This window comes from Aptenodytes forsteri, unplaced genomic scaffold (genome assembly GCF_000699145.1).
Source record: "Aptenodytes forsteri isolate BGI_AS27 unplaced genomic scaffold, ASM69914v1 Scaffold155, whole genome shotgun sequence".
In the NCBI taxonomy this organism is placed as follows: Eukaryota; Metazoa; Chordata; class Aves; order Sphenisciformes; family Spheniscidae; genus Aptenodytes; species Aptenodytes forsteri.
In genome coordinates, this window is record NW_008794446.1 from 2,485,076 (window position 1) to 2,496,439 (window position 11,364).

At 37.7% G+C, this 11,364-nt stretch overlaps 1 protein-coding gene across 2 annotated transcripts in view; it reads left to right on the forward strand.

The window, feature by feature from the left end:
• TRPC4 (transient receptor potential cation channel subfamily C member 4) overlaps window positions 1-1,570 on the forward strand; it is a 115,056-nt gene extending 113,486 nt beyond the window's left edge. For both annotated transcript variants that reach the window (XM_009290176.1, XM_019474853.1), the window contains one exon: window positions 674-1,570. In XM_009290176.1, coding sequence (XP_009288451.1) covers window positions 674-1,390 — 717 coding nt within the window. In that variant the 3' untranslated portion in view covers window positions 1,391-1,570. The remainder of the gene's footprint in view (window positions 1-673) is intronic.
• The last annotated feature ends 9,794 nt before the right edge of the window (window positions 1,571-11,364 follow it).

Below are 11,364 nucleotides of genomic sequence, written 5' to 3' on the forward strand. Positions count from 1 at the left end.
CTGAAAGGTCTTTTCCAAGCCAAATGATTCTATGATTCTATGATTCTATGATTATCCCTTTAGAGAAAATGAAGAGAAATAGGGACTTCCTGAAGGCAAGGTGCCTTCTCCTGAGACAGGCCTTTAAGAGACAGAGGTTGCACTGGCTGAAAGCAACCTGCAATGATTAGCTCTGACTCAGCTGCCAACTGTCAAACATTTAGTGGAAACGCACGAAGTCCTACCTGCACTGCTACTCACAGGGAGGCATGCACACATGTGTATGCCTTGTGTGTGCGTGTGTCCCTGTGTTTGTGTGCAAGGGATGGTGTTAAGACCTGATCAAAATGTTGTTATTATGATGGTATAATACTGTCTAGCAGATTGGCTGTAGGTCTTCATGTTGTCCGTGCTCCTTCCTCCATCACTGTTCATGATTTCTTTGAGTGGTCTAGGCTAAGGCACATTTCCTCTGAAGTTTCCTCTAATAAAATTGCTGATCACTTTTCTGTCTTACCTGGAAGATCCATTAGACAGGCTGCAAAGCACCTTGATAATGCCAGGTATTGTCCAGATGGTGAAGTTTATTACTGATCCCTAGCATAAGCCTTTTTTTTTTCTTTTTTTAATTACAAGAGAAAAAGTCAAATTAGCTTTCATGCTCTGATGTTTCATCTTTCCTCCTAATTTTTAGGAGTTAAAACAAGATATTTCCAGCTTTCGTTTTGAAGTCCTGGGTTTGTTAAAAGGAAGCAAGCTGTCTAATTCGCAGACTGCGAAGATGAACAAAGATGCTGCCTCTCTGTCAGAAAGTGAAGAAAATAGTGACAGTGAAGGAAACAAGAAAGGAAAGAAAAAGACCTTCAGCCTTTTTGACATAACAACGATGATTCACCCAAGATCAGCCACTATTGCCTCTGAAGCACATAATGTAAGCAACGGCTCAGCAATGATGGTGTCAGAGTCCACTAAGGAGAAACAGAAGCGTGTGAATTTTGTAACAGACATAAAAAATTTTGGATTATTTCACAGACGATCAAAAACAAACTCTGTACAGCAGAGTACAAATAAAATATACACCGTTTCTGAAGAAGTTTCCCGTCAACAGGCAGAAGAACAATGTGAGAAAACTGCTGAACTGGAAGAGGGAGAACTGACCATGAACTGTGAATTAAACATCCAAAGTACTGACGAAAAATGCGTGTTAGCTGAGTCACAAAATAATGGCGACTCTTCGGATTCACAGGAAGAGGGAAGTATTTGTGTTTCAGAAACGGAGAAAACGGAGTTAGAGACCTCAGAACCAGCCACACCGCAGGATCAGCTGGACAAGGAGTTGGGCATTAGCGTTGACTGTGATCTGAAACAGGAAACAATTGATCAGGGCGATTACGTGATAACAAGGTTGTGATGCTTACAGGAGGAAGCATTTACAAATATATATATTTTGCATAGTGCTTGGGGGGGGAGGGGAATGTTTTAAGAATTATATTAGCAAATGCAGAATTACACTTTATAGTACTCAACTGTGTCACATGATCTTGTAACATAGTAGTCAAGAGAAAGATAATACGGGGACCTTCTGTTTTGTAGCCTGCTTTAGCTTTCACGATTTGTTTTACATTTTTTAATAAATGGAAGCATCTTGTATTCTTGTACTGTTGCAATAACCCACAGAAACTTTTTAGCTATCTTTTTCAATTACAACAAATGCAATTTCTCTCATATGATAGTTGACTCCTATGATAAATATTTTTCTATGCAAATAAAAAGTAGCTTAAGAGACTTGTAAGCCTTTATTTAACTTTGTAGGTTCTTAAAAGATTCTGGGCACCATAATAATCATAAGCGGCTCCTGTCAGCATAATTCATGTCAAGCTATTAGAATCATTTATTTAAATTGCTAGAAACTTGATTTGTTTCAAAAGCTATACAGAATCAAAAGATAAAGTATATTCTTCTATTTATTGAACAAATATGAATACCTATAAATTATGAAAGACCAGTCTCTTTGATTATTTAAAAACAGCTTCTCCCTCCCAGCAAGAGGATTATCACCGTCCTGATACCATTGTTAGAAATGCATTTGCAGGATTTGAAGATTGTAAAAGAAATGTTTCTTACAGTAAAAGAAATATCTGTGGCTTGCTAAAAACTGATGATGGATTACTCCCCGGGAATCTGTAATCACAACAGCTACTGCTTCTTCAGCCATTTATTTTTCCAAATGTGGACAACCTATGCACTTTAATATTCAATTGCTTATTAGCTTTTGCCTTCACAATACATTCGTATTTGCTAAGAAAAAGATACTTCAGGAATAAACAAGTATACAATGATCCCCTGAGTACTTGAAAATATTTGGCAATTTGTTGAGAAGTTTTTAAAGGCAAGCCTTAAGAGAGTTTCTTTGACAATTTCAGAGTTTGGGGGAACCTGATTGGAGGGTTTATAAAAAATACTTAGTCATTTAAATGTATAAAGAAAACCTAATAGTATTTTTCATAATTGATGAGTGACTTATTGTCTTAGTCAAAACCAGTATTTTTAAAATTAAACAGTCTGTTTCTTTTTAATCAGTGACTGGTGTCCTACATTATTAAAAATGTAATTTTACAACTGACCTAAGAATGACGACCCTCCAACTCTCAGCACCATCCTTCTCCTCCCTTGGAAACACATGAATATACCACATCAGTGTGGTCATTTCATTCTTAACTTCCCTAGCCCTGCCATGATAGATTTTGTAGTTCATATTAGCCTGTATTAAGGAACCTCTAGAGGCATAGAGTACACTCATATTCCAGATGGAATCCATCACATGTAACTGCCACCTTGTAGGACCTGATCTAAAGCCATACCATTCTGGATCTAAACTATCCTGGTACTGAACCGAGTTTTGAAAATCCAGACAAACCCCTCTCATCTCTATACTTTTAGGTGGGTTTTCCAGCTCTACTTTACATATGTGCTATTCTCTCTGAGCTCACATATTGAAAGCTTCCTTCCTGCACATCTATCTGTGCCACGGCACCTAGGAGTGAATTAGTTGAACCAAAATGGAAAATAAGAGCAGTAATTGGACAATAGTTTGTATAGCTTTGCAACAATGCGTTCAAACCACATTTGATTGCTAAGATATTGTTGATTTCCATCTTGGCCTCTTGACTCCTCTGTGGACCCCCTCTCCTTCACGTCTCTCTCCTTGTCCACCTTTAGATTGTGAGCTCCTCGGGGCAGGGCCTGTAGCTTTTCTGTTTGGAAAGCACCTGAATTATTACAAGCATAACAATAAATAAATAATAATAATAATGGTGGAATACCTTCATATCATTTTTACTAGTTCAACTCTTTCAGACAGTTCTCTTTTCTACTGTAACATTTGGGCTAAGAATGACATAAAGCCAATGTATCACGTGTTGTCACAAAATTCTCTATATCCCAGTTAACAGTCCTTCTCCACCACTGATCACACTTTCTCACTCTTCATCATGGTTTGTAACACCTTGGAGTCCTAAGCTTACTACCCTTTCACTAGCCAAATTCAAAACAGTCCTTGCTCCAAAGAGGTTTCAATGCATTCCAGCCATGTGTTTTCATTCTAGACAAAATGTGCCTGAGCACGGTATTTATAATGACACTAGCACCATTATCAGAACAAGTTCACTGCCACAGGTCTAAGAGCTCTGCATATTATTCTGCCACCGTAAGAGCCTGTTTCTCCTGTGCATGAAGTTCCCAACAGGGCAAAACCACAGGACAGTTAACCTGAAACATCAGCCATGCCGTCGCATCATGACGCCACTGTGCTGGGAGTCGATCTAAATCTTGGAGTACACACAAGACAGAAGAGCAAAGACAGCGCAGGTGGGCAAGATGCTTAGGCACAGGGCCATGGCATTGGCATTGTATTGCCTAGCAATAGGTGGTCAGTCTTTTGCTGTCTTTTTTCTTTCTTTTACAATCAAATATTGAAATGAAGGTCTATTAAATAAAGCATACTTCAAATCAACGTTTGCTCTATTTTTATGTGATTCTTAGGCATTGAAGCCTGACACAAATAAGGACCTGATCCCGCTCCATTTAAATTTAATGGCAAATAAGTACCTCATTCTGTGAAAACAGATAAGAGCCCAAAATATGTCCAAATTTGAAATGGTGGTGGACTTTTTTTGCTTTGCAGACAGCCAAAAAAAACCCTTCTCATTGGATGCCTCCAAGAGGACATCTGTGCCAAGAAAGATTTAGAGGTGCTGTCCTGGTTTCGGCAGGGATAGAGTTAATTTCCTTTCTAGTAGCTTAGTTGCCGACTGAGGTTAAACCATGACAGGTGCACAGAGCAAGGTTTGTAATGCCACAGCAGAGGCATTATTAAGCTTTGCAAAGCTGAGCACACTTTCTCCTCAAGAGAAATAAAAGGTTCAAACCTACCTGTCCCTGCCTGCAGCCTCCATTAGCATCAATATAGGAGGAACACAAAAAAAACCAGGATATAAACCCCTATAAAAGTCTTTTGAAGCAGAGCTTAAAATCATGACATATTTCAAAGAGTTAGAAAATTGTCTTAATACAAAGGGGTTTAATCCCAATATTAGGTTGTTCAGAATGTTCAGAAAACATTTTTTAAATTTATACTTTTTTTTTTTTTGGTAAGGACAAAACCTGACTGCCCTTTGCATTTTCATCAGCTCCTGGAGAAACAGAGAGACTACAGACAGCTCAGGAGGACTCTTCTACCTCAGCATAGCCGGGAAGGAGCCAGCTTGAATTCTTGCAACCCAGTCCTCCCAAGCACAGGGGGTCTGAGCCAAAACAGACTGGGTAGTGGGTATCTTTATCAAGGTTGGTTTGACTTCCACTCTCCCCAGGCCACACATTGATTCACAGTCAGAGGTGAGTGATGCAAGGGCTACATGCTATACCTTCAAAACAAAATTGCAAAAGTTGCTTCTGACTCTGCATGCTTTGCTAGCCCTCAAGGGCACTGCAGAGGTGAGAGCCATGCATCAGAGGTTTCAGACTGCGGGGCCCTATGAGCTGGCTGCAGGCCACTGCGCTACCTGTATGTGGTACAATATCACCAGAGAGCAAGCGAGGTAGATGCCTCTCAGGGAGGAACCATGGCTCTGCAGCTGGTTTTAATCTTGGTTTCTTGGTCCACAGATTGAGACCATTACATTTTGACTGGTGTGGGCCAAACACCTCACACATACTGTTTGTATGAGGCACTTGGCACACAGCACCTTTTTTTTTTTTTTTTGATAGGTCAGAATTTAATGAGAAATTCTATGACTTTCCTAATCTGAGGTTTTCTGTGAATAAGTGGTGCCAAGTTCCAAGAGAATGTATATCTTTATCATAGCTATAACTGTTGAGAGCTGTAAAAGGTGAGGAAACTTCTGGTATTTGGGCACCCAAAAGTTCTTCAACAGAATGTTTGAAATATTAATGTCTTCCTTAACAGCATCCTTAGACCAATCTTTCAGGAGGAGAATTTTTGCATAGCTTCCTCACAGGAATAAAGCATAGACAAAAGACACAAAGAAATGATTATATGTCTGTCTCAAATTCTGCTATATACGTATTGCAGGTTATAACATCCCATTTCCTCTCTAAACCTCAGATGAATATTTAATCAGACTCTGGGAAGTAGCATGAAAGAGAAAAGAAGTGGATCATGCTTAAAGATTGTGATGAGGCAATGAGCTTTTGAATACAGTTCAAAACATTTGGTATCAAGTTTTCTTCTGGGAATGTAGAGGTACAAGTTGGACAACAACTTAATCCATCTTCATTTTAAAGTCTCAAGAGATGCCAACAGCTTTAGTGAGTTGGGCAACCTCACAAAAACAATAGTACTGGTAATGGTAATGGTAGTGGTAGTGATTGCAGTAGTAGTAGTAGCAGCAGTAGTAATAGTAGTAGTAAATGTAAGTAATAACAGCAATCCTATGCATTTACCCCTGGGAAGTGGAACTCCTCAGTTCTAATCACTCTTCTAAAGCTTGCATGTTTTCCCTGTCGAGCAACCATTCAATAACACCAGTAAGCTGTGCTTGGGGACAGCTGTCCTCCAACGTAAGTACTCTAATCTCTAGACTAAAAATCTAGACTAAAAATCTTACTTCTCTGTGTTTCAGCTCTTTGACTAGCTGAAGCTTTAGTTATGGACCCTACATTCACTGCAGCAGGAGCAGATTAGAGATCCTTTGAGACAGTTTATTGTTAAGTAGTTGGACCACACAAATTGCTGCGGTTAAGGATGAGTTTGAACCCTCCAGATATGAAAAGGAATTGAACCCATTGAACTACATCAAATCAAGTTCACTAACCACTGATTTAGTCCTTGAGAAGTTGCCTTATTTGTATACGTGTAAAAGAATGGAGCAGAGATGGCTCCTCGTTAACATTAAAACAACCAAAAAAAAGTTGCAGCCTTCAACCTTCATGAACATAGGACTGTAACAGAACTCAGTCATATATATGACCAATATATTTCGGTTTTATCACAGGTCCCTCCATCACATAATTCTTTTCCTAAATCAATCAAATCCTCTACTGTTGTTAAACATAGTTATGAAATGTTTATACACATGAATAATTTCAACTGTTTATATTTGTACCCTTTGGGCAGTCACTATCTTTTAACTTTATAGCTTTTCCCTAATGTTTGTTCTTCTGACTATACTCTTCCCCCTTCAGCCTTGGGTTTCTTTGGGTGTAGTCTAAGCCAATTATGCTATTTTCATTTTAACGAAAACTTTCTGCTCTCTTTAGTTGACTGTCACAGTTACAGTCAAGTGCTGTGCAGCATTAGGTCTTGCACTGTTCAGTACTGCTGTGGCCTTTTCAGTCTGACCTTTAGTTCTTTGTAATCCAACACCCTTCTACTGTGGAACTAAATTGGTACATTCAGAGGCCAATGCATCTTTCCATTTCAAACACCATCCTTAACATCAGATTAATTGTGTTTGACAGAGATCCTTGCCGCCTTTGTACATTTTAGAGGGAGTTTAGGTAGCTATGACTAGAAACGTAGCTTTCCAACAGCTGATAGATGAAATGAATACCAGTTCATGCTGGTGCTTCTTCAGTATCTTTTCTCTCACCTCTCTTCTTTGACAATGCAATTGACGATGACCTGGTTGATAATGCAGTCTCTTTAAGGCAACATACTCACTATTGCATTTTAAGAGTATCATCAGAGCTGTGTTTGCAATAGGGACAGAGGAAGTATTCAAGATGTAAAATAGGAGCTTCCAGAAAGACTGAGCTTCTAAAGATGCTAATGCTTTCTAATTACTAATTACCATTACTAATGCTTTCTAGTCTGGAAATTAGTAATGGAACCTCACACGTGCAGAACTCATGGGAAACTATTCCACTGCATGGAATCAAGAGTTAATTCATAAGATATTGCATACTTTTTATTAATGGAACTGGAAAAGCAAGAATAGCCCCATCTAGATTTGTTTCATATGCTCAACTTTTTAAAAAAACAAGACATTCACAATAAACTTATTCCATGAATGTTTAAACAGGCAATAAAAGTCCATGGTTAGTGAGGAAGATAAAATAACCTTCTAGAAAGCCATGTGTTTCAATTTAGCAAGTTAGTGAAAAGACTTTTTCCTCCTGTAATAGAAAATCTTTTTACAGATTGAAATACTGTATCCCAAAACTCCAGTCCCCATTAAAAAACAAAAACAAAAACAAAAAAAACCAAACAAAACTACACAGATTTTTCAGACTTCAGAGATGCATGGGTTTTCTTATTATAATTAGTACCCTAAGAACATCTGAAAGCACTGAGCTAATCTTTCATAAATTTAATGGACAGCATAGGCTGCTCCTTAAATGTGGCCAGGTGAGAACAGTAATGGCAAAATAACTCGTTCTGGTTAATGACTAATGTTTTTAGCATACAAAATGCAGTTTACAAGATGGGAGATGCATACATCACCATTTTCTGAAAGTGTCAAGTGTGTCTTAAAATAAATACAGTAAGTATTCATACACATTCAGAGAAACTCAGGAATTCCTACACAAATGCTCATTTCTGCAATAATTTTCATTCCTTTTTCTTCTTCTCATCTTCCCTATCTGATTATTTGTTTTTACAGAGAATGTGTTGCTTCCTCAGTAAAGATAGATATCTTACACTTTTCTGCTACGTTTCTAAAAGTAGACAGTAAGACCCAATAGTGCAATATTTTCTGTTGCATCATCTGGAGTATAAACTGGGACCTTGGGCCCATAGGATTACAGTATAGTTTCCTAGGGAATACTAGAAATAGTTTTATTTGGGTGAATTACATGTGGTACTGGGAGATATCATTCAGCCATGTCACAAACATGAATACCCATATCCAGCTACCAAAGCATGGAAATACTCTTTCTCCATGACTATTTTAACTGAATCCAGTTCTACCCCAAGAAAAAGAAATAAGAAGAAAGAAGAAAATTGAAAGAGATACTTTTTTATGAAATCACACTTACTGTAGTGCTTATTAGTGTCCTTAGTTCCCTTCACTTTTATTAAGTAAAATTAAAGGGTTTGTTTTTTCAGCATCCGTTTTTTAAATGATACAGTTGCGTCCTTGGTTTGCTTTGCAAGACACCCAGAGTTTGTATTTAATGATTAATAAGAATTTCATTAACTGAGAGATTCTAAATCAGGAGACCATTAAGGGAGACCTCATCTGAAGACTGGTTCTACTGATTTTATTTTTACAGGATTGTAGCTTCCCAAGATATAAAACTCCCTGACCATTTCCCAGATGAATTTACAGTCCTTGAATTACGTGGCTCTGATCTGAAATCAGGTCCACATGGAGGAAGCATCAGGATTTCAGCCTCAGAGAAATGTGCTCTGCTCATTTTAAGAGTCTACAATAATGATTTGCTTTCAGGAGAGAGGCCCATTGGGTATGATTTATATTCATTTAACAGTCATGTCTAAAGAATAATAACAATAATACAAAAAATAGAAACACACAATATATGCTGGAAAAACAGACAGAATAATCCATGTTTCAGTATTTAAGCAACAGACTTCTGTCTAAAACAGGCCAACCCAAAACATCAGTCCAAACATCCAGACTTTTAGAAAGTCACACTCAAACCCAAATCTGGCCCAAATTTCCCCAGAGAAATGAATACTGAAAAAGTTTATTCATTAAGGACCATGTATGGTGGAGAAAGAGCACTTCATTTTGGGAGCTACTTCTTTGTTTGTTTGTTTGTTTTCTATTTCTGCTGAACATGAATAACCTCTGAAACCTGAAATATTCCCACACACTCACACCCTGGAGCTGATGAAGAGAGAACCAGATGTATGATACTGAGCCAAGATTTATCCAGCGTGGTCAGGATAAGTAAGTGATGAAAGACCAAGTGAAAGCAATTATAAACCTGAAACTGGCTGTTAGTATTGCAAAATAAAAAAGTTTTTCTAAGAAACTAGAAAAAAAAGACAATTTCCCTGGGAAATCAATCTTCCACATAAAGACAGTATTAAAATCTCATTTGAAGTATTCGCATTAGTCAACTTCTGAAATCTCACCTGGGATTTGCTTACTGATCTTCTGTGACACTGTCATCAGTGTCAAAGAAAGCATAACAACATTGACTTATGTTATCTCCTGACTGTGTCAAAGTGATTCTTCAAACTAGGAGCAACATTTCAGGCTTTATTTTGGCTTATTTTCCTCTCTGGTCTGTTTCTTTCTCAGTTTGAAAAACAGAGAAGGAATACAATTGGAAGAAAGACTATTTAGTTCACATCTTTATACTTCAGATGAGAGTAACTATCCCATTAAACAGAGATGATGATTCATCCCAGAGATAGGCACATTGCAGAGCAAGATGGAATAACTCCTCTCTACATCTGTTTAAGATAACAGATGTGCTGGAAACTTTAGAAGTAAATTACAACAATACTACTATGTATTATTGCTGCATCTGCAGGCCAAGACTGCTGCCTATTGGAAATATTTATACCTGCAGCTGCTGCAGTTTGACGCAAGGCTGAGCTGTATGGTATGAATAGGAGGGCTATACCTCAGTTCCCACACCATCTCAGTGGGAATAGCTGTAGTGAACAGAATTTATGAGGAAAACAGCGTGCTAAGTCATGTCCTCAGCACCTGCTTCAGGAATCACACAAAATCATTCAGTCAATGGTTCTTTGAAATCAATTCAGTCAGTAAATGACATAGACGAACAATATACATACCTCCATGCTCACTTTGGTTCTTTCTTTTCCAGGCTTCTCTCTGGTATTCCAAATTCTCTTCCCCTTTGTTTCTATCTGTATTTACTATTGACTCTCCATCCTTCAAAATTCAGTCCTCCAGTATCTCTTCCTCTTCCACCATTCTTTTCCCTGTTCTCACATCTCCTAGTCTTTTTGCATGCTTTCTTTCCCTCCTCTGTCCTCGATGTTCACTCAGTCAAGTCATTCAGTCACACACAATTTCTGAACTAGTATATTCACTCTTCATATATCACAAGAAAATGTAACCGGTCTTTCAACCTGATTATTCTTCATCTCACATGTTGTGTGACCCAAAACAATTTTTTTTTAATCATTTGTCAGTATTAAGTATGAGGCAGAACACCAAAGAACACTTTTTGTGTCAGGGGGTCATCATACTACATGACCTTTTTTCAGCTGACTTTGGATCATCATGCATTAAACAGACACCACAAATATTGAAGAGTACTCTAAAAGCTTAAGCTGAGAGTGAAGAAAACCATATCCAGCTGAAACTGCAGTTGGAATTTACTTCCAATACAGTTTGGTTAAGACATTTAGTCTAATACACCTACTCACACAACAGGGATATCTGGTTTTTAATGATGATAGGCAATGAGGATTTAGGATTATATTTCATCATTCTAATTTCCATCTTGGGGCCTATTTTGTGTTTTATGCCTTCCTATCAGGTTCATACTGATGCTTTCAGACAGAACCATTTCCATTAATGGAAGGAGGAAGTGAACATGAAGATGACTAAAGCATTCCCAGAATTTGCAGGAAAATCTACTAACTGATCTTTGTTTCTTTTTTAACCTTTTTAAATACAAATTAATTTTTAAAAATGAATTGAAATAACCTACTCTTTTTTTTTTTTTTTTAGTTTCATACTTTGTTTATTGGCTATGAAACAAAGTTTTCGCTTTTCAGCTCTTTCCCAGAAATGTTCTATCCTTCCACTCCCTGGGAAGGTCTTGTTGTCTTGTATTTTAGTAGTGTATTTTCTGCTCTTAATCATGTTTTGTTTGCTAATCGTGACCTTGTGATCTTTGTATTTTTCCAGTAAATGACTTGGACATGTTTAAGATGTGCTTTTGATTTGGCATCAAGGCAGTGAACAAGCA